Source organism: Cotesia glomerata, unplaced genomic scaffold (assembly GCF_020080835.1).
Source record: "Cotesia glomerata isolate CgM1 unplaced genomic scaffold, MPM_Cglom_v2.3 scaffold_19, whole genome shotgun sequence".
Classification (NCBI taxonomy): Eukaryota; Metazoa; Arthropoda; class Insecta; order Hymenoptera; family Braconidae; genus Cotesia; species Cotesia glomerata.
The window spans coordinates 207,119-231,386 of NW_025402330.1; the positions used below are offsets into that span (position 1 = coordinate 207,119).

General features: G+C 36.1%; 2 protein-coding genes across 5 annotated transcripts in view; both read right to left on the minus strand.

Annotated features, from left to right (window-relative positions):
- Positions 1-22,828, minus strand: part of LOC123274037 — an 87,626-nt gene extending 64,798 nt beyond the window's left edge. For 2 of the 4 annotated variants that reach the window (XR_006511431.1, XM_044741534.1), the window contains exons 1-2: positions 22,479-22,828; positions 22,190-22,409 (exon numbers count right to left, since the gene is read on the minus strand). Coding sequence is in view for 3 of the 4 variants with exons in the window: in XM_044741534.1 (XP_044597469.1) it covers positions 22,190-22,409; positions 22,479-22,561 (303 nt within the window). In the remaining variant the exon portion in view is untranslated. The remainder of the gene's footprint in view (positions 1-22,189; positions 22,410-22,478) is intronic. The other 2 variants (XM_044741537.1, XM_044741536.1) reach the window with 2 other exon arrangements.
- On the minus strand, positions 4,973-6,363 carry LOC123274036 (uncharacterized protein DDB_G0275275-like). Its single transcript, XM_044741533.1, has 2 exons — positions 6,146-6,363; positions 4,973-5,769 (listed from the first exon to the last, which is right to left on the minus strand). The coding sequence occupies exon 2, from the start codon at positions 5,753-5,755 to the stop codon at positions 5,018-5,020; it is 738 nt and encodes a 245-aa protein (XP_044597468.1). The 5' UTR covers positions 5,756-5,769; positions 6,146-6,363; the 3' UTR covers positions 4,973-5,017.
- Positions 22,829-24,268: the final 1,440 nt, after the last annotated feature.

A 24,268-nucleotide genomic window follows, 5' to 3' on the forward strand; every position in this document is an offset into this window, starting at 1 on the left:
TTGTCTCTGGATGGTTTTATTAATTTAGACAGAAGTTCTCACGCGTGCCAGTTAACTTGTCTTAGTTACTTACAAATTTTAACTGCAAAGATGACCCTTTGTCCTTGATTGACCCTTTAGGCTGGTTATAGATGAAATATAACGATTCGTAATAGGTAGATGGTAATATTTTAGCAATGACTCGTAATTGGCAACAAAGATTATAAAAAACTTAACTTTATTACACCAACTTAAAACTTTAAATATAAACTTGTGGTATTTTGGTAACGCAATTTAACAAAATACTTGTAAGGATAGAATAATTAAACTTAATATTATAAATAATTGAATATTAATAATAAATAAGGTGAATAATCACCTAATGCGAAATAGTATGATTAATAGCAGTAATATAAAATATTATAATAATGAATAATGAACATTTAATAGTATTTTAGTGAGTTTTGGTGAGTAGTCACCTAATAGTAGTAATAGAGAATATTAGATTAATTAGAATAATTAACATTAGACTCTTTATGAATTTTTAGTAAGTTTTAGTGAGTAGTCACCTAATAGTGGTAAAAGTGGTATGTAAAATTGACTAAGAAATATCTAACGTGGTGGTTGACACCAGGGGATAGATCAAAGTGTCGATCAATGCTCAGGTTTTGAGGCTCGTAGCTGATTTTCTCCTCCTCGTGTCGTCCTGTGACGTCACGGGGGCTACACATTCATTTAGCTAGAGTCAGTAACGAAAATTTCGGATGGTAGTTCGCCAGGCTGATAAAATGGGGACATTTTGTAGTGTCTCAATGTATATATATATATATATATATATATATATATATATATATATATATATATATATATATATATACTATATATATATACTAGCTGACCCGGCAAACGTTGTTTTGCCATATAAATAATTTCCTAGTAATTTCTAGTGTAGACAAAAAATAGCTTACTTATTGTAAGTATGTATGTTTGTTAGAATGTGTATATTGTATGTATGTAAGAATGTGGTATATGCGTGAAATAAGCATGGAGCGCTGTGAACGATGAGGGAATAAAAAAATAACAAAAGGCAAACATTATTTTTAAGTTATTATAATTTATTTCTTAAAATTATATATCATTAATTAAACAATTACGACAGTAACACTATTAAACAATAGCAATCTCTTAATGCTATAGCGTGAACAATATTTTTTGTTAGTCCATCTTTAGCTAACACAAACAAACTGGATGGTTTACCCACTCGAGAGCATGCCACGTATAATTGTCCGTGTGAAAAACATGGTGTTCTCAAATCTAATCCACAAACAGACATCGTTTGACCTTGGGATTTGTTGATAGTCATTGCAAATGCCAATCTAATCGGAAACTGAATACGTTTGAATTGAATTGGCACATCTGTAGGTATAATAGGAATCCGTGGTATGAGTATATTTTCACGTGTATATTTTCATGCTCGATGTACCTGTTGTCGTTGTTGGTCATTTGTTCTTTGTCTATTGACTGTGAAACGGCGTGATTGTTGTTGTTCTAATCTTCTGACTTCATTGCGTTCAGCTCGTGTATCTTCTGGCTCTTCTTGATGCAATTGCGCCATTCTGACACGTGCATCAGTATTTTGTTGCTGGATTTGTTCTTCTGTTCTTTCGGATCTGCTATTTCGCAAGTTTCGAGCTTTACTTGTACTGCGGCTCAAATCAGCCCCTTTGCGTTTTCTTGGTATTGCTCACTGTACAAAACATACATAAATAGAATTAATGAAATTATTTAATGATGAAAAATGTTAAAAGTATAATTAGGGCCAGGATTTTTGCCGCAGTTTTGGAATGATAAGTTTTAATTTATGAAATTATAACAAAAATATAAGTTTTATGGAAAAATTTTTCAAACAAAAGTAAAAAATTAAATTTTATGAAAACATTGTCTCTTATAATTTTTTCATACAACCAATATTTCCATTGACATTTCAAAATAACGATTCATAATGATTGATTTTTTGGAAACTATAAAAATCTTAATTGTTCAATTACATTTTTTTAATAAAATTAAATTAAAATTACATTTTTATAAGATCAACAACATTTTCGATATAAATAAAAAAAAGTATACTTACAACACAAAATCCATTGTTATTGGAAGCTCGTGTCACGTGTTGGGTACTTTTGAGGTTATAAAATCACTTGATTAACTAATCGTGCAAAATACACTCAAAATCGATAATTTAATTATTATTGATAAAATAGGAATGATTAAAATTTAATATGAGAGTTACACTGAGATAGCAAAATAATAATTGTCAACGTTACTACTACACTTGATGCATAAACAATAATGATGGCCGACAACTGTGTAGGCAGTGAGAAAGAAAAGAGACCGGCTTTGTTCTCATCCCTACTCCGTGCTGTTTACTGGGTCAGAAGTGACACCTGTAGACATCTGGCGGGGATAACTAATTAAATGACGATTGATCAGTTTTCGACCGGAGAGGAAAAATGATTAAATTACTAAAATGGCTATTAAAAAATAAGGGTTGATCGTAGAAGGGTGAAATTGAGGATTGTATGTATTTTTGTATGTTGTATCATAAAAAAATAGAAATTAAAAATTTTGTCTAAAAAATAAAAAAAAAATTTAGGGGTGGACTACTCCTAACATTTAGGGAGATGAAAAATAGATGTTGGCCGATTCTCATAGATACCGGATAAGCACAAAAAATTTCATTAAAATCGGTCGAGCCGTTTCGGAGTAGTATGGCAACGAAAACTGTGACACGAGAATTTTATATATTAGATATATTAGGATGTGCCAAAATGTAACTCCCTTGGAGAACCTTTTAAAATTGGAATTTTTAGTTCCGCTTTTAACAGGGGCTGCGTTTAGGCATTTCCTGATATATTTTGGTGTGAGACAATGTATTTGATTTTCATAGAATTTTTTAACAGAAGCTTAGTTTGGGTATTTCCGGTAAAAATTCAAAATTTCAAAATTCGAAATATCTCAAGAAATGCCTAAACACAACTGCTGTTAAAAGTGGAACTCAAAATTCCAATTTTAAAAGGTTCTCCACGAAAGTTACATTTCGGCATACCCTAATAAATATATATATATATATATATATATATATATATATATATATATATATATATATATATTAGGATGTTTCAAAAAAAAAAAAAAAAATTTTTTTTTTATGGTGTTGAGAAGTTGAAAGTACATTTAAAAACAAAAATTTTGGCGCCTATTAGAGCCCTTTATATTAATATTAAGATTTGCCTCAATTCATTTGTAATTTTTCTATTTAAATAACACGAGAAAACTTTTTTTTTATTTTTGAATTTTGATTACTTTGGAATGGCTTGTTTACGCAATATCCCAGAGAAAGGTCTCATAGGAAATTTTATGCTCTACAAAAAACGTGTGAAGGTCAAAGTTCTTCAGATCAACCGTTTCAAAGATATTTGCAATCAAAAATAACACCAATCAAAAATTTCAAATATTTTCCAATAAAATTGCAAAAAAAAATCATACTTTATATTGATATTGTTTTTTTTTTTTTGTGAAATCAATTGAATTCTGTTAATCTGAGATTTTAATTTTTTTTTTTGCTTATTTACTTCATACGTAACTCACAAAAAGTACAAATACATAAATATAAAGGTTAAAATGATAAAGCAAATGATTTTTGGGTCTCTTTTATAACCAATTTATTTTATTTTCTACCAAATACTAATAAATTCTATCAAACAATCAATTCTTTATAACAAAAAACAATATTTAACAAAAATTCATAGAATTTTTTTTAACTTGAAATTATTACAGTTTTATAAAATTATTTTTATTGCAATTAGGATATCGTTTTCTGTGTTCTGTCAATACTTGCAATAAATACTGAAGCTGTTCTTCATTTTTCGTTAAGCATCGATTATACTGCTCTATCAATGCCACGCCGCGTTCTGCTACATCATTTACAACTTGAAGTTTCTCAAAATACTCCAAGTTTCTTTTGTAATTTAGATTCTGAGGCCACAAAGTTACATCCTCATCAATGAAATCATACGACAAATCAAACGATTTAAACAGATTTATCGATCTCATAAATACAAATTGACTAAGATCTTTATTTAATAATGACTCTAAATTTTTCTTATCGATTATAAAACGACTCGTTGTAGTTTCATTGGTTTCACAGTTTTTTAAAGCATGAACTATTCTTCTTTTTGTTTCAACTGAAACAGTTTCATCAAAGAGAGATAAAACAGACAACTCGTTATTTAAATACCACAAGTGATCGGCTAATTTTTCTGAGCATGCCCGTGAAATAGTATTATTAAATTTTTTATATGAAATTAATTCTTTAATTAAAGTTACATCATTATTAGGTGCTGCTATAGCGCACGGCGCAGTATACCAAGCTTTCAAATAGAATATTATGATAAATAAACTAAGATCTCGTAATCCAGCTATTTCTGATTTAGTAAGATGAAATTCATTTCTAAATAAAAAAATAAAAAAATTTTTAAACTATATATGGCTTTAGCCATCCACCTTGCATGATGGACGGCTCCAGGACGCTTAAATGTAATATTTGTGGTAGTAGCACTCAAAAATATCGATGATAATTGCAGGAGTTCACGGTAATCGTCACGACAATGATCCATCTACAAAAAAAGTTCAAAGTCAAAATAAAATTAATTACATTGCAACCTCAAAGTAAAGAACATTAATTATTATCAACTGATATGAAGTAAAAGTTACGAAATATTTTACAAATGCAATTGTAATCGTTAATGATGATTAAGAGTGTAATAATCATGTGAAATTGATTTCCAATATTTCTATTTACAACGGGGTTAATTATTAAATGTAAAATGGATGATTATACGGAACTTCATAAATTTTCATGTTTCACTTTAACATTAGTTGATTATTCTTTAGCGCTGGATTAAAAAATTTTACTTCTATTTAGTTATTAACGAATTTCAAAATTTCATCTTTGATTGGTGTTATAACTTCCAAAATACTACAGCGTATTTGACGCTGTAGTATCAGAACACAATGCTTTGATGTTATCAGTATTAATATTCCATTGTTTTACTGTTGTAATAATAGCTGAAGCTTGATTTTGTCCAGTTCCAGATTCTAGTTTGGGGATTCCTAACAGTTGAAATTTTCCTGATGATGATAAAATAATAGGAAGCCGGTCAACTTGTTCTACACCTGTAATATCTGACAACAGTTTTCCATCAAAATGTAGCATATAATTATCAGTTTCCAAATTAGTTTTCAGATTTAACGTCGCTTCTTTGCGAAATTTTTCCCGTGCTCGGTGAATAGTCAAATGACTGAAGTTTACGCTTGCACAATCAATATTTAGGCTAGATAATAAAGCAGCAAAAATGTAAGTCGCCGACCTACTACTCACATTAGCTCTATCCAAAGCCGCAGCAAGTTCTGGTGTCATTAAATCAATTTTAGGAACTTGTTGTTTTAGAATTTCATCTTCATAATCAGAGATTATACGAGAAGTATTACTTTCCAAAGATTTCTGGGATAACTTAGATGTTTGACTTGATATTTCATGATTAACAACATTATCAGTCTCAACTGTACAAGAATAGTCAACATTGTCATTACCGAACTCTCTGACATCAAATGTACCACTAGCATTATTGTTATTATAATTGATATCAATGTTCTCTTCATTATTGTTATCACTATTACTGTAGTTATTATTTTCATCGCTTACATCAACATCCATATCTTCAACATCTTCTGGAATTGGTTGAGAATTATATGAAATAAAACCACGTTGACTGGAAAATTTTTGTCCCAAATAAAATAATCTTTTTTCTTTATCCAGTAAATTTAACAAATCAGCATGAGCTATATCAAATAGTTTATTTGATTCGTCCCGAAAAAGGGATTCATTTTTTTTTTTTAAGATTTTGACTTTTTCCTCTTACAGTTTTTTTTGTAAATTCCTCCATCGATTGTGATTTGAGGTTAGTTTTAAAAAAGTAGATCTTTTCTCTCTTGTCGGGATTTGTGCCACACACCAAATTTCGAAAACTTTGTCGACAGTGGTTGATATGCTTTCTTTTACTGAAAAATTTTTCGTTTTAAGATAATAAAGTAAAAGTGACATAACCTCTTTCAATGAAGGTAATTTTTTTCCACCAAATTCACTTAATACATCACCAATCAAGTACACTGTTTTCACCATTGTGATCATAAAATTTATAACTTATATATTTTAATTATAAGCAAATTAAATTAATAATATAACGAATTTAAATAACAATCAGTATCAATAAAGAAAGACAATGACGAGAAGATAGAACAAAGCATTGAAAGCAGAGCAACAAAGAGAAATTGATAATGAATGACCAAGCTTACCAACACAGAGCTTACTAACTACATTACTCAAATCAAACGAATATACTACTTTTATCGACGGAGCTGAATAAAGCTCATTCAATATTTTTTAAATGAAAAAAATTAATCAAATTTTATAGTTGATTGAATTGATTTAATATATTTATAATTTTTTTAACATTTTTAATAAAATACAATGATAAGTGTTTGTTTAGTTAGTGTGATCAGGAACTTTACATTTTCATCTTACAAAAATTTATAAACTTTATGAAATATAAAATTAATTTGTTATAAAAGAGACCCAAAAATCATTTGTTTGATAATTTTAAACTTTATATTTATGTATTTGTACTTTTTGTGAGTTACGTATGGAGTATATAAGCAAAAAAAAAAAAATTAAAATCTCAAATTAACAGAATTCAATTGATTTTACAGAAAAAAACAATATCAATATAAAGTATGATTTTTTTTTTGCAATTTTATTGGAAAATATTTGAAATTTTTGATTAGTGTTATGTTTGATTGCAAATATCTTTGAAACGGTTGGTCTGAGGAATTTTGACCTTCAAACGTTTTTTGTAGAGCGTGAAATTTCCTATAAGACCTTTTTCTGGGATATTGCGTAGACAAGCCATTTCGAAGTAATTAAAATTCAAAAATAAAAAAAAAGTTTTCTTGTGTTATTTAAATAGAAAAATTACAAATGAAGTGAGGCAAACCTTAATATTAATATTTAGGGCTCTAATAGGCGCCAAAATTTTTGTTTTTAAATGTACTTTCAACTTTTCAACACCATAAAAAAAAAAATTTTTTTTTTTTTGAAACATCCTAATATATATATATATATATATATATATATATATATATATATATATATTTGTGTGGCACAAATTCCGACAAGAGAGTTGGTAAGGGTAGAGCCCTTGGCGCGTAATCGAGAGATCTGGGTTCGATTCCCAGTCTGGGCTGTCTGATTATTTTTTCAATTACGGAAAAATCCCCACTGAGTAGGTCCCCTCTTTCCCCTATCCGTTTTCTCCCAACTCCCTTAAAATTTGCTTTAATATGGCTCTTTACTGTAAGATGGACGGTGGCGTTGTTTGCTCGGTGGGTCTTATATATGTGACTGAATAAAGTAGTCAGTACTTGTCTCGGATAGCTTAACTGGTAGAGTCCTTGGCGCGTAACCGAGAGATCTGAGTTCGATTCCCAGTCTGGGCTGTCTGATTATTTTTTCAATTACGGAAAAATCCCCACTGAGTAGCTCCCCCCTTTCCCCTATCCGTTCTTTACCAACTCCCTTAAAATTTGCTTTAATATGGCACTACCCTCCCTGGGCATCAGGTAGCATCTCAGGGTAGTAGAAAGTGGTAGATTATAGTGAGTTAGCGATTAGCTATTTACTGGTTTGTTGTTGTTTGTGTAGTATAACAACAACCAATCATCACAAATTTGAGATAAAATACATTCGAAATATACTTTTTTTTTTTTGGGGGGGGGGGCAGGGTAGTGCACTACCCAAGGGCACAAATTCCGATAAACGCGCAAGAGTTTGTCAAATTAATCAATAAATTCCGGTAAGTAGGTCTTTTTTGTTATACTTAACATAACCTTACTTCCAATATTGTTCATTGTAATTTTTTTCTGCAAATTAGATTACATTTATTACAAAATAATTTCCCATTTAATTTTTCACAAATTTTTATTCATATTTCAATAACAATTTGTGATTTCTAGGTTTCTAGATATCGAACTAAACAACTTGCGATTGTTGAGCTAAACAATCATTTTGTACTTATGGATGGCAAGTCCATACATTATTGATGACCTTAACTAAAGCATTATGTTTGCAGTTTGAAACTGTTGTAAGATATTTATAATAATTAATATTGTTATTGCTACTTTTTACATGTTAATAATTAGTTTTTTTTTTCGATTTTCATCAGGTAAATATATTTGAGTCAAAGCACGATGGCTCCAAAGCCATTTTATTCACCTGATCATATCTATGAAGCGTTGAAAGATTGGAATTTCATGTCTGATGGAAATTTTAAGAAATACGATGATCCTATCTGGGAAGATGCTACCAAGGTGCTCCCAGCTATGAATAAGCATCACATATGGGTTTATATAAATAAAAATCGTCAAAATATTGCAACGAGGTTGTATGGATTATCAACTAATACAAAGAAAAGTAAAAAAAATATAGAGAATGAAGATAATTCTGTTTGGCCGATTAAAAAGAGCCAACAACTGCCGATAATTAATACTCGTATCCAGTTTACAAAAGCTGAGTGGAACAAACTGGGTTTAACAGTCAAAAAATATGGTGACAGAAATTATAATATATTAGAAAGCGGCTGGAATGATAAAATTTACTATTCTATTTGGGAAAATTTTAAATTGCCATGTCCTTTTTCGTTCGACTCTCCAAAAATATATGAGACCGAAGATATTTTTCTCAGAATACGAGGTTTCTGCTCTAAATGTTCAAATGAAATAATTTTAATGAGTATTTCACCTCCAGACGATGATGATGTAAAGATTGATGTCACATCATATGACACAAAATCCGTTGCTCATATTAAAAAAAGACAACTCCGAGGACTAAACCGAGAAACAGTTGTAAATCAGGTTAGAGCCACCTCAGTATTCAAGTATCGAAGAGAAGAGGCTAGAACGAGAATGACTTTTGGTGATCAAGAGCCAGCTGATTTGTACAACGCAGATGTTTTGTATAGAGCAAAATACCAAGAAAAAGTAAATAGGCTTGATTTAAAAAATTTCCCCCATCCGATTCTCAGTGTTTTGGAAATGAAGTCTAATCCGGATTATTCCGAAAGCATTTGGAAAATCGCTATTGATAAGATGTACGTAATGTATTGGACACCGACACAACTACATATGTACAAACAATTTATTAGTGAAGATAAAATCAAAAGTATAGCTGTCGATGCAACGGGAGGTTTAGTAAAAGCTATTCCTTCTATGGATCAATCGCAACGAGTCATATTTTTATACCAAATAATAACCTCTTACAATAACAAGTCTTTACCATTAGCACAATTTATTACCGAGAAACATGATGCCAATACGTTGACATTTTGGATAAGGGAATGGTTTAAAAATGATCTTCCTTTGCCTAAGCAAATTGTTTCCGATTTCTCGCTTGCGTTACTAAATGCATCATCTTTAGCGTTTAATAATATGCCGTTGAAACAATATGTAGACGAATGTTTTGATCAATTGTTAAAAAAAGATTCGTATGTCAACAAAAATACTATTTTACGTATTGATGTTGCGCATTTAATTAAACTTGTATGTAATTGGAAGAGCCTGAATAGTAATCGTCCACATAAAGAATTTTATGTACGTTGCGTAGATATGTTAATGCGAATCAAAGATTTTAATATGTTTGAAATACTGTTGACTCATATCTTGACTACAGCATACTCTCAGTTCTTTCACTCTGATGTAAGTTCATGTACTAATAGCGTCAACTTCCTCACAAATCTTATGAAAACTAAAAAAGACTTTCCTCAGTCCTCAGATAGTACGATTTTTGCAGATTTAGAATCTGTGAAAGAGCCGAAGAATAATAAAACCAGTAAGGAAAATAATAAGGGGAAAAAAGCTCAACCAATAAAGACTTATCTTGATGAGTTGAAGAAAAAATGTCAATCTAATCAAAAAGAGTCAATTCCTAACAATCTCTACAACCCAGCTTTTGGTTCGGACTTGATAAAACTGTGTAAATACTTTGTTGTATGGACCGCGATAATCCCAGCTTTGTTTTACAAGAGTGACATCGAGAAATTACAGGATATTGAGACGGCTAGTTCTGCGAGCAATGAAGAGTACTTTAAGGACTTAAAAAATTATGTTGGTAAAAATGAAAAAATTGACGTCTGGTTAAAAGAACACATTAATTCGATTAATGGTACCATGAACTTGATGGGTGCTAAAATTACCGTTGCTGAAGAACAATCACAAACGGAATTTACTCTTGATAGCTCTATTATTAGTGATGTAATTGATTCCCGAATCGATATTTCGCAGTTGTGCACTACTGTAATGGAAACTGAGGAGCAAGAAGATCCAACTGATGAAATCGGTAATTCTGATAATATTAATGTTGGTGACACAGGTTTAGATGAAAAAAGCAATGACAGTTCTGAAATATTGGATGTTACTGGTGATTGGGATGAGAAGAATGATCTGGAGACAAATATTATTGATAAGTTTGATAGCGTTAACATCACTGCGAATAGTCCGAAATTGTGTTCTACAAGATTGGAATCAAAACCTGATTTGGATTGTAAAACACAATTTCAAGGAAGTCTATCGGTTGCAAATAATCCTAGTCTAGACAGAAGTCTTACTCGGTTACGGGAACTGTTAAATTGTGATTTAAAATATTTTGTTTCAAACATTTTACACGATAATAAAGTTTCCAGTAACGATTTTATAGCTAGTGACCAGACAATTGACAAACAAAAAGAAGAAAAAGAAAGAATTTTGCTACCAAATAATAGTAGTAATACTGTAGGTAATTCTATCGATTCTCCTAATCATGACTATTTGCATCTCGTAGATGAATGGGGCGGACTATTAGATGAATGCGAAGTAAAAGGTAAAGGATACTATGGACGAGCGGAACCAGATATTGAAAATGTTTTAACGAAATCCAAAAAAAGTAAAAAGATATTTTTGTTGGTAAATGGAAGTAGTTTAGAACCAATGAAAACTACACAAGGTATAATTGCTCTTAAAAATACATGTCCCTTCGATTCGATAGTTCATTGTTTACGAAGTACATACATAGATTGGTCTCATTACCATGAATATGTGGAAAACACGAATAGTAAAATTTTTAATGTAGTCAAGCTTATGTCATCTGCAAATACATCTAAGGATCAAACAGGAGTTTACGAGGCAAGGCTTGAATGTATACTTACGGTTACAAGCCCTGTAAATGGATTGATTGACTGTAATTTGAATATCGGCAACGTAGCAGGGATTGTACTCAGAGACGTACCTTCAGCTATTCTTGTTATGATTTGCAGTAATTGTAATCAAGAAGAACGTTATCCATTTTCAATTTTGTCTCCAAATCTAAAACCTATGTATGAAGGTGGTCTTAAACGATTAGAAGAGTCGATCAATCTGTATTTAAAAGCATACAAACGTTGTTGCGGCTCATGTCAGATGAGAAACTCTGTGACAGTTGAGTTAGGACAGCACTTAGTCATTGACATCGAAGCTTTACAGCATATTATTAAAGAAAATAAAAATACTAAAGAGAATTGTAGAGAATTCACTTTAAGCGAAATTCCTGTCACTATAAATGTTCTTGGAAACCAATTCACATTAACAGGTGCAATAGAGTATGTTGCAGTCATACCTACAGCTCATTATCGTCCATATGTGAGAAAATCACACGAATCATGGGAATTACATGATGGAATTAGTAAAAAATCTAAACCTCGAAGAGTGGCACGGAAAGAATTAACTAAGCTTAAAAAAATTCATTTGCTATTTTTTATTAAAAAGTTAAAAACTTGATTCCTACCAGAAAATTTTAATTAATTTTTATTTAAGTTAAAAATTAATTTTTTATTTTTCAATAGTTCTATTTGATACTTAAAGATAATTTGATATAAAATACATGTAATCGATGTAGCTAAACGATGCAAGTTTATAAAAGTATTACTAAAATTTAAATGTGATTTAGATGTGGAAAATGTAATTGATAATTTTGTTTAAAACATTGTAAGAAATAATAAATATAACTGATAAATAACGCTTGAATTAAAATTAAGTTTGATTTCCTCAATTGTTGAACTTAAAATATATGTAATTTATGGCCTGCTTCGATGAATCTTTGGTTATGGAGCCACAGACTTTGTCAGATAGAAAGATCTTTCAAAACCAACGATATTGTAAGATTCTAGCTGCACGATAATTTAATTTTAAATTTTGATAGGGACCTTCAAAGTGTAGAGTAAAAACAATCAATTGTAGTTAGTATATTGTAGTGTGAGCAAAATGATAATTACTGATAGAACAGCAGATTGATTGGAATTTCATTGATGACATTTATTAAGTGTAAAGATACAAATTTGAGTTTTTGAGCTACAAACGGCAGCAATTATGGTGATCACAATACTCTAATTGTAGAAAGTTATTATTGATGCTAAATGTTTTATTTTTCCAAATAAATAAATTTATTTTGATAATAAATGGAGAAGAGTTAGTGAAGTAGAAGTGGAATTGATTGTAGTTGATTGTAGTGTAAGCAAAATGATAATTTCTGGTAGAACAGCAGATTGGTTGGAATTTCATTGATGACATTAATTAAGTGTGAAGATACAAATTTGAGTTTTTAAGCTACAAACGTCAGCAATTATGGAGATCACAATATTCTAATTGTAGCATGTTGTTATTGATGCTAAATGTTTTATATCTCCAAATAAATAAGTGTATTTTGATAATGAATTGAGAAGAGCTAGTGAAGTAGAAGCGGAATCGATTGTAGTTGATTGTAGTGTGAGCAGAATGATAATTTCTGGTAAAGAAGTGGATTGTTGGTAATTTTATCTATAACATTCACGGAAAAAAACGTGCGGTAAATTCAATCACTCTTGGAGTTGGATTTGATGTACATGAAAATCATCCGTGAACAAACTATAGCGTATATATACTTTAGTCCATCCTGGAGTAAATGCTTCCCCAAGTGTAGTTGGATGTGCCGCAATTTCTTTTCCGTGTTTGTAAGGTCTAAAATTGATCATATCAGTATTCAAATCAGTATGCAAACAACTATTTATAGAAATCTCTGAAATACATGGACAGAAAAAGATTACACTGAATATCATTCCAGATGATACTCAGTGACATCTGTTGTGAAAAAAAATTTTAGATAGTAGCTAGTATAATCCAGACTATCCTGAGCGATATCTAGGTTACACTCATTGCAATTTCCCATTTTCCCTAGTAAAATCTGAAATTATACCGCGTAAGATTCCACTGGATATGATCCGAGATTGTATCCTGTAGAGTTTGGAATATACTCAGTAGAATCTTTGATTATACACAGTGATATCTCCACGAATTTTTTCAAGCGCCTACGCACTTAGCATTATCATATGACTATGAACAGGATAGGACAATTTCTTTTCGGCTAAGGATCATCAATATGTTAATTTACGATCAGTACACTGTACTACAAATAAAAATAAATCCATCATTCTATATATTTTAATAATCTAATTATCCACCAGTGAAATATTAAGGTTTATTTTTATTTTGGAGCGAGAAAATGTCACTATCAAAAAATTATGATAACTACAATATACTACAATAGATTTTAATTCGATTGTAGCTGTTTATGTAATAATATAAGTATTTTTCAACGATATTTATATAAATTTAATATTTTCGAGGACTAAAATTTGTACTACAAAAATGAAAGTCCTACTACAATGATTCTCGTCGTTTGTAGTATATACTGTATCAAAGCCGTACACCTTACTATGAAGCGGGTTCCAGGTTCAGACAGCTTATCGCTTTTTTGCTTCAATGGCTCAGTTTAGCGTCTTTTTGGCCTGCTTGTACTCTTTTGAATACAAGTCCTGGCTTGGGGAGCGCTTCGCGGCTTTCGTTGCGCGGCGACGTAGCTGATGGCATATTTTGCGAAGTTCTGCTATGTCTGTTGACCCCCAGTACACCAGTCTGTGAAAACTCTGATTTTTCAGCAGCGGCATAGAGGCGTGACATGTGGCAACAATCTCCATCATCGTATTTAGCACTGCCTTTTCCGTCTCGCTGCAGGTATCCGGAGTCGGGTTGTTCTGAAGGATAGACCAGCTTCGTGCAAGTGAAGCTCGCAATGCCTCTGGATCAAGCCTCTTGGCATTCCACTTCCGCTTAGAAAGGTCACGTTGTGATTCCATAGCAGATGCCAATCCAACGTTGAATGTCACGAACTGGTGATCACTGCCACTGTATTCTTCGGATACAGTCCAGTCTTCGATCATGTTTGTAGTCCTTGGAGTCGCCAACGAAATGTCGAGGATGGATTCCTCGTACCCCGGTCTTCTAAAGGTCGTGGTGCTCCCGGTGATCAGCACTATGATGTCGAGTCTAGCCGTGACGTCAGCGACCTCGTAACCTCTGGTGTCGGAGAAAGCAGCGCCCCACCCTGAGCCGATTTAGCGTTGGTCTCCGGCTACGATGACTTCGCCGTCGAACTTAGTGACCGCATCGTCTATATTTGCCAGTTTTTGTCAGAAGACACTAATCCCTTCGTTAGGTGAGAGATAGACGCTCATAAAGTAGGTTGTGGGGGTTTGAATCCAGACAAAACCTGCTACACTTCCGCTGTTGTTGAGGGTAACGTTCTTTGTGTTCACAATTCAAATTGCTGCCGTGCCAGTTTCGTCTGTGACCCATGTTTTACCTTCGATGTTTAAATATTGCTCACAGATAAAGCAGACGTCGATTTTATCTTCAAAGACACGCTGGCACAGCAGGTTTTGTGCCAAAGCGCAACTATTCAGGTTGCTTTGTAGTATGCATGTTATTTCTGCCCTCTCGTGACTTTTGCAAGTGCTGTGCGGAATGCCTTGCAGGCTCCAGTACCAGAAATATAGCATAGACCATCCTGAGCATCCGTGTCCGGAGCATAAAGGAAGCATTTTGGCTTCTCCGTGCAGTTTACAGCCTTGTGGTTTTCTCCGCTACATTTGTAGCAGCACCTGCTTCTGTCTGGTCCCACACACTGACGTGTTTGGTGTCCAAAACCAAGACATTTAAAACAGCGTGTTATTTTTGCAACTGGTTAAAGGCTACCCGATTGTCTCGTGGTGTGAGTTTTGTCAAATTTACCCGTTTGACCTCCAGGCTGTCAGTGAATTCACGTTTGAGTGCTTCACGGACTTAGCTCTCGGTAGAGATTTCATCCAAGTCGAGGATCTCGATCGTTGTTGTTGGTGTTAGCGTCTTGACCGTGCCAATGTTTGCAGTGGCTGACTTTACTGCATCCGTAAAGGCCTTGCTGTCTTCGGTCTTTCGAGCCATTTCAAGGAGAACGCCTCCATATTTCGTTTTTTCAATAGACTTTATGTCTACACTCGTCTCGACAGGGCTTACCTTAGCCTTGATTTTCTTGAGGAGATCGGCGTATGTTCGCCCTTCAGCTGGTTGGACGAGCACAGCTTTAGTTCTTGTCTTCTTCCTCCTCAGTTTCTTGGAGCCACCATTGCTTGGTTGGTTTTGGGCTGTACCAGATTAAGCCGCTGGCTTTATTTTGTTTCGTCGAGTCACTTTGGTTCAGGTATCATCCCGGGCTGTCTTTTGCTATGCTGGCTTGTCAATTTTTGAGGAAGGGCTGGGCGTGGACAACGGCCTCTTCTTGTTGTTGCCCTTTCCTTGCTGTGGTCATTTCTTAGGAGTGACCAGAGATGGCTGTTTTTTGCTCAGACTCGGAGATGTTTGAGTCGTTGACGCCGACATCGTTGGTGATTTGTTTGCCACCCAATAATGCCCTACTGATAGACGTATCCAATTTTCTGATCTCATGATAGAGATTCTTCTTGTCTCTTATGAAGTCGGCTAACTCTTCGATCTTGCTGCCGAGCCTGTCCATTGGTGACTGTTGGCCGGTGACGGTTGGTACAAAGTTAATTCTTCCTCGGTAGGTTCCATTAGTGACAGGAGCAAAAGGTCCTTCACTTTTTGGAGGAACGTTGCTCAGCTGTCTGTTCTCATCCATCTGGGCTGTTTTCGTACTCTCTGTAGCATTTCCAGACAGCAGAGCCATGGGGTCCACCCCGCTGTTGTAACGGTCGCTCGATTACGATGAGTTCAGGCCCGTTTGCACGCCTTCCCTCGCCGGCACTGAGATATCCAACCCCTGTACTGTAGACAATGTTTGAATGTTTTGTGACATTTCCATATTGTTGTTAGTGTTGTTCATTTGACACTACCCAGAGAGCACGTGTAGGGTGTAATAGCAGAACCTACGGATGCAAACAACGCTACCCTTCGTGTCGAGGTTTCATCTGATGTCGAAGTTTTTAGGTCAGTGTGGCCAGATCGTGCTCTTTTCTTACCCCACTTTGTAGGACACTCTTATCTGACTATATTGACAGCGGCACAAAGTGGGGGGTGAAAAAATACCACGATCTGGCCACACTATTTGAGGTCCTAGAAAGCTTCCCTGACTACCCCTGCGATGTTGTCACTATGTCTGTATGTCATGTATGTATGCATATATGTATTTGTGTGTGTGTGTATGTGTATGTGTATGTGTATGTGTATGTGTGTGTGTGTGTGTGTGTGTGTGTGTTTTTTAGGGGAATCCTTTTTACGGATTCTAGGCATATCTGTTTGGCCTGGATATGTGGTGACTCGATGCAGCGTCATACTAAAACTCGACGCTGACGCCTCTACCCACTAAACCCTAAACCCCTTTCTCTTCTATCCTCTGATCCCCCATGGTACCGCCGTAAGGCATTTCTTCGCGGGGGGAGGAATTAGCTGCCGCTCTTCCTTCTGGTGGCTAAGATGTTATTTCTTCCTTCTAGATTCTGTCTTTCGCTCTTTTCCTCTCAGTGGATCGCAACTCGGTAAGCACTTTTGTAGCAAAAGTGCTTATGGCGTTCCAGGCAGCTTCTGACGACAACATTGCTTCTACTATTGACTCTGGTTGGGTTCTCTTTTTCAGAATCTTCCCTAACTCATCGCGCTGTTGGTTGAAACGTGGACACACAAAGAAAACATGCTCCGCATCTTCATTGACCCCTGGACAGGACGGGCACTCTGGGGTATCATCGTGCTTAAAGCGGTGAAGATACTTCCAGTAACATCCGTGTCCTGATAACATCTGCGTTAAATAATAGTTGATCTCACCGTGACTCCGGCTGAACCACACATCAATCCGAGGTATGAGACGGTACGTCCACCGATCTTTCTCTGAAGCATTCCAGTCTTGTTGCCATCTTGCGATGCTGTGTTGCCATTCTTCCCTTCTAAGTTCTTCAGGGCTCAGTGTGGTTGACCTTTTTCGTTGATATAGGTTCAGTCTTTCCTCAGCTAGGACTCTGAGAGGCAGAGTACCGGAAATAACACACACTGCTTCCTCTAATATTGTGCGGAAGGCGCTAGCTACTCGTAGGGCACTCAGTCGATATACTGGTCCAGCCTTTCTCGATCTAGCTTGCTACGATCTTAAGCAGGTATTCTGGTACATTCTTCTCTTGGAGGGCCTGCATGATGCATTTCCAATTAGCGGAGTTAAAGGCGTTTCTGATGTCTAGTGTCACCACCAGGCAATACTTCTTCGTTCCACCTTTCCATCTGGTTCCTGCGATTGCTTCCTTGGCCGTATCAACAACCTGTTTGATTGCGTCCAGGGTTGATCGTCCTTTCCGGAATCCATACTGGTTGTCTGCCAAGAGTGGGTCGACTACTGCATCTATTCGCTGATGGATGATATGCTCAAATATCTTACCCGCCGTATCTAGCATGCAGAGTGGTCGGTAAGATGACGGTTTTTCTGGTGGTTTCTTCCCTTTAGGTAACAGTACCAATCGTTGCTGTTTCCACTTACGAGGAAAAGTCCCCTCCTTGAGGCATGCATTATAGGCGTCGAGGAATAATGTTGGAGCTGCCTTTATGATGGTTTTCAAGGCTATATTAGGGATTCCGTCCAATCCCGGCGCTTTATTATTCCCTACACGGTTACAGGCTTCCAGCAGTTCTTCTTCAGTGACAGGTGGAATGTCGTCCAGTTCGCCTGGCGCCAACTGGTAATCGAAGTTGCGTTGCTGTGGGAACAGTGCAGTGACGATTTTCTGAAGAAGTTGAGGACACGTAGGTGATGGCATTTGTTGTTTTTTCAGGTGGGTCATAACCACCTTATAAGGCCTACCCCACACGTCTTTATCCACCTCGTATATAAGCTCTTTCCAGCATATTCTTTTGCTTCCTTTAATGGCTTTATTCAGTTCACGACGCGCCTTTTTGTACTCTGCGATCAGCTCCACTGAGTTGAGCCGTTGATAGCCGCGCTGGGAGATTCTTCTCTTTCTATGACACTCTTTACGGAGGACGCTGATGTGGTCGTTCCACCAATGCACCGAAGGTCTCGAATTTATGCTACGTTTACGAGGCATACTGGCATCACAAGCATGTGTTACTCTCCTCATCGGGTCCTTAGTATGTTGTTCTGCACATCCAGTGTTGATCGGATCACCATCGAGGGCTATTAGCAATGCTTCTGGGTCAAAAGATTTCACCTTCCAACCAACGATGTTAGACTGCTTGATTGGTCTCTTGAGGTTCTGGTCGTTTGATATTTCCCAGAATATCGCATGATGGTCGCTGGAAGTGTAGATGTCCAACACTTTCCAGTTGTAGTCACCTCTTGCAAGGCTATTACTGACAAAAGTGAGGTCTACAATTGAGCTTGCGTCACCTTTGGTGTAGGTCGGCGTATCACCACTGTTGAGCGAAACTACATCTAGTGTAGTAAAGGCCTCTAGTAGTGCTTTCCCTCGTGCGTTGGTATGTTTGCTGCCCCAGTCAACTGCCCAGGAGTTGAAGTCTCCGGCTATCGCTACTGGATGGTATTGCTTCGCATCTTCAGTTAGTCGATCCAAGAAATCAGTGAAGTCAACAATGGAGAGGCTAGGTGGTGCGTAGCAGCTATAGAAGCGGATGCTCTCTACTGATACTGCTACAAAGCCGGCATTGCTGTTGTCGACTGCATTCTGGAAAGGGAGCTTGCCACATGACCAGATGACAGCTTTGGATGTGCTATCAGATTCCCAGGGTTGGGTACTCAGGTGTTTATATGGCTCTGCTATTAGTACCAAGTCAAGCTCTAATTCTCGCACGGATTGCATGAGCAGGTCATGCGCTGCCTCACAATGGTTGAGATTGAGCTGTAGTATCCTCATGGTTGTTTGTTCGTCAACTTCTGGAGCGCCTCCTGAAATACCGGGCACCTGCGGGTGCCGGCATGGTGAGCCACATCCTTTGCTCCTTGCTGCTCAGCACATATTGCACACTTGGCAGGATTTTTACAGTCAGAGATACGGTGCCCTTCTTGTCCACATCTGATGCAGAGTTTAGACCGGTCTACTTGGCTTTTACATTGGGACCCAGCATGTCCGAAGTGCCAGCATTTAAAGCATTGGACTGGTCTTCTAGTTGCTCTTATTCGGCAATTGACTCAGCCAATCCTTATTTTGCCGCTTCCTTCCAGTAGCTGTTGTGCTCCAGCTGCTGGTAGTGTCACTGTAGCCGTTTGCGTACCTCTGTAGGCCTTACGGATCTTGATAGCCTCTAGTGGTATTTCGCAAGTTTCTCCGGTTTCCGTTTTCAGGGCAGTCTGAATGTGCTCCTTCGTCGTGTCATCATCAATGTCTCGGATCTCGATGGTCTCCTGCGGTCCTTTGCAGAATACTTCGGCCTCTTTTTGAAGAATATCCATGATGGTATTTTGCAAGGCTTGGCCTTTGTCGATACTCTTCTTTGAGAGCGTAATCAGCATGTCCCTAGTTTTGGTTTTGTGGATCTTTTCCACGGTTGTGCGGACCTGTTCGTCAGGGACGGCCTGCTTTATACGACGCAATATTTCGGCGTACTTCTCCTTCTCGATCGGACAGATGATCAGAGCGTCAGGCCTGGTCCATTTTCGCGGTTTTTTCCGCTTAGGTTCCGGCCGGGGCTCTTTCGGCGGTTGCTTTGGGAGTTGCTCTCTAGCTAACCTTCTCTTCTCCTTCTTAGACTGTACTTTTTCCCAGTCAGTCGTCTTCTTAGGTTCGTCGACCTGCCCTGCCAGTCGTTGGGGAGGGCTTTTTTTCAAGTCCTTCTTCTTAGTGACTTTATCGGTTGGCTCTGGCGAGTTTCGGTTCTTTCTCTTTCCAGGCCTTGTGTCAGTTTCACCCTTGTCTTCAGCGACTGATTCACCATCACCTTCAGCTCCGGTGTCCATTGCTTCGTCAGTCACGACGACAGCCTGACAGGCTTTCTCCGGTGTAGCATGAGAAATGCGCTGCAATGTTGAACGACACTCCTCATCCAGCTTCTCAAACCTTTGAAGGGCGTTAGTTACAACAGTCATCTTGGATTTTATCTCTTTGTGAATGTTGACCTTTGGTTGGACGAAATCATTCAGCTCACTGATCAGCTTTTCAAGGCGTTTGAGCGCTTACGAACGCTTCATTTCAGCGCTTGCGTCAATCGCTGCTTGTTGGGCATGTAGCACGTTTCCACTCTTGTTTGTTTCCTGTGGGTTACTCATACTTTTTTGATTTACCAGCGCATCGTACGGAGTAGAGCGGGTTGCCATAACTAGGAACGGGTGTACCCTCGGAGATAGTACTCCTACCCCAGTTCCCTGAGGCCTAGCCGACACTTAGCCAGTCCCGGAATACACGGACGGACTAGACTCGCTCGGAGCGGTGAAGATTCCGATCTCTAACACTCACTGCGTACTTCCTAATCAAGGCCCGAAGTGGCTGGCTCCTGATCCACTGCTGCAACTTTCACCTCGGCAGGGCACGCTCACATCAGCCGTGGCCTGCATCGTCGGAAACTACGATACAGGTTCCGGACACTCCCAGTGAGTTACAGCAGGAACCAATCGTCTTGCTAGGTCAGTTAGTGTGACCAACCCATTAAAGGGGAGTTTTGTCCACGGGAGCTTACTTTGTTTGGTTATTTTGCTTGGCTTCTACCCGCTGTACCTCATCAACTAAGAGATTAAGTGTCATCCAAGGACAGCGAGCGTTCTCCCATCCGCTCGGGGAGACGCGAACGGTAACAGTATCTCTTCTGCCCCGAGTATGTGTGTGTGTATGTGTGTGTGTGTGTGTGTGTGTGTGTGTGTGTGTGTGTGTGTGTGTGTGTGTGTGTGTGTGTGTGTGTGTGTGTGTGTGTGTGTGTGTGTGTGTGTAAGTATGTAAAGCTCTTATAACTTTTGAACGGCTCGACCGATTTTATTGTGGTTGGTGCCATTCGATAGGAATTGGCCAAACTTAGATTTTGCATACAATTTGGACCGATTCGGACCGATATATTTTAGAAATCTTAGTGAAATTACAAAAAAAAATTTTTTCAAATGTGGTTTTTTTTTAATAACTTTCAAACGGCGCTACCTATCAATTTTAAAATTCGATTATCCCTCAACATAAAAATACCATGTCAATCGCCGCCAGCCCGGTCAAAATCGGTCGATTCGTTTGTGAGTTATCGTTGTCAAAATAAAACCGAAAAAAGTGTCTTTTCGGAATTACTTCGACATTCCTCGTTTGATCAACTTAAACTTTGAGATTCGTTATGGTGCTTAAAAACTGCGTCGAATGCAATTAACCGCGTGGAAATTGGTTTATTTATTCAAAATTTATTGTGGTTTGAAAATTCAAAAAATTGCGTTTTATTAAACTTCTATCAGACTTTTGAGCTCAAAGAGCTCAAAATGACACGAAAATTATATTTTTGAGTTCGAAGAGCTCAAAAACATAATAAGTGAAGTTTTTAGCGCTTAAGTATAAAATGAGCGGGAAGTTGCAGGGATGGCCTTTAGGGTGAACCGCTATCCTAATTTTTTTCACTTCATTATTATGGCATCGTCAGTATCCAGAGACAAGACATTTTTGTACATATTTTCTTCCAGAAAGGTGCAATTTCAAAAATTATTTGTATTTGTTTCTTATTTTTAGAGCTATTTCGCAATTTACGAAATTTAGGTATTTTTTATATGTATTGATTTGCAACAAATGTTTTAATACGGCAATTAACATACCTTAGCAAGAGATCTTTCAAGACTGGTAACTCTTGTGTCAAACTTTTGCAAGTGTCTTCGTATTTCTTCAATATCTATAATCTTTTTAGATAGTATCCCTAAACTTTTTTTGACTTGGTCTCCTAAATGACGTTCACGAATTTCATGTCGCTCTAACTTCTCCGTGTTTTCGCGAATCAAATGAACAAGACTAAGCATTGCCTCTTTTATGTCCTCATGACTTAAAACAAGTTGATAATATAAATCACAAACATTCAACTTCAATAAAACCAAAAACTAGTTGACTTACGTTATTTCGTGTGATCGACAACCTGGTATATAGTGGAGTTGTGATTGCCAGAAACACAACAATATTATTAAATACTTCTTCATATTCACTGGCCGTTAATCTGAGACGATGAGAGGAGCTGAGCTTATAGAAAATTGAATATTTAAGCGAGTTTGATATCAAGTCTACTAATCAGTAGTAAAAAATAGCTTAAAGAAAACAAAAATATCCAATAATGCAATCTAAATGACTGACATTTCTAAGTTGATTAAATGAAACACTGAATGCTAGCGTAAGAATTCTTTTTAGATAGAAACAGCAAGACTAAAGGTTATCTCCGAGTGTAATATGTATGAAGATGAATACAAATATAAATATCACGGTCTTAATAACACTGACAATTCTTAACACATCATGATTAGACCGGATTTCTTTATATAAGACCGGATAAATTTTACAAGACTCAGGAATAAATGATGTTGACTGCCCTGGCGGATTCGTGGTTACGATAAAATGATCGTGAAACGACGGTGAATGTATTGGGAATTCACAGTGTCGAAAAATGATCGTCGAATGACCGTCACTTGACTACCGAACGGCCGTCGTTTGTTAGTGAACGACGAGTATCATTGTGAAAGTTTTTCACTGTTACTTTATGATTTTTATTCTGTATAGTTATCATACTTCACTCTTCGAGAAACCAAATTTTTACTTGACTTCTCTGATTTTTATCTGAGTAAAACTCGTAGATCATCGATCGATCGTCTGTCATTTGACAGTCATTCGAAAACATAGAAATTGTCAAAAAACCGTAACTCGGTGGTGGATGCACAGTATTCTGTAAGTGAAACGACCGTAAAACGAGCGTATAATGTCGGTAAGTCAGGAACAAGTGTTGTATTTTTTTCATAGTCTTAAATGAAAAACCATAATAATTTTTGTTTATGAAAAATATAATAATTAATATTGTTTTTTTTTTTTTTTTTTTAATCGGGAGATATTTTATTCAACAATTAATTAATTAATAAATTATAATTTATTTTCAACTTAACTTTAATTATTTTCTGCACGTCTAATATTTTCGCCGTTATTCCAAAATTCGAATCCATTATTAAAGATTTGAGTTTTTTTTTTTTTTTAGAGACGAAAACTATAATCTCAAAATTACGGAAAAATTGTTTGTCATCAAGAAAAATTATCATGAGATATTTTTTTTTAACAATTAAATTTTTAACAATTTCTTTATCAGATCTTTTTTATAAAGTTAATAATTTCAACGTAATTTCGAAATCAAGATTCTCGTAATCATCAAAAATTCGAATTATTTATTACGATTATTATTTTGAAGTCATGGAAAAAATATAAATTTATTTAAGCTATTTTTATCTGTACAATGAAAAAAAATGACTTGGTTTTCACACTTTATGAGGTGACTGAATAGTCGTTTCGAACAGTGTCTCAGATAGCCGAACTGGTAAAGGCTCGGGCGCGAAACTAGATGAGTCGGGTTCGAGTCCCGCTCTTGACTGTACGAAATATTTTTTTTTATTTTATTGTGTGACAGTAGCGTAAAATTACCGTATTTCGACAGTATATTGAGCGTACAGTGTCGGTCATATTGTCGTAGATTCACTTGCGTATGCACCGTATATATTCGATAAATTTATAGTAGACATCGTTCACAACGGTATGCGATGCTGACTGACAAATCGCTTGGTAAGAACTAATTTTATACGGTGAAACAACCGTCAATCGACCGTGCTTTCACCGCGTCGCTGAAACCGCCAGAGTGTTCTGGAAAAACAGAGAAA

What these genes read in the sequence shown, in the direction of transcription:
- LOC123274036 (XM_044741533.1), bottom strand. Translation starts at nt 5,755, where the DNA reads ATGGATGTTGATGTAAGCGATGAAAATAATAACTACAGTAATAGTGAT.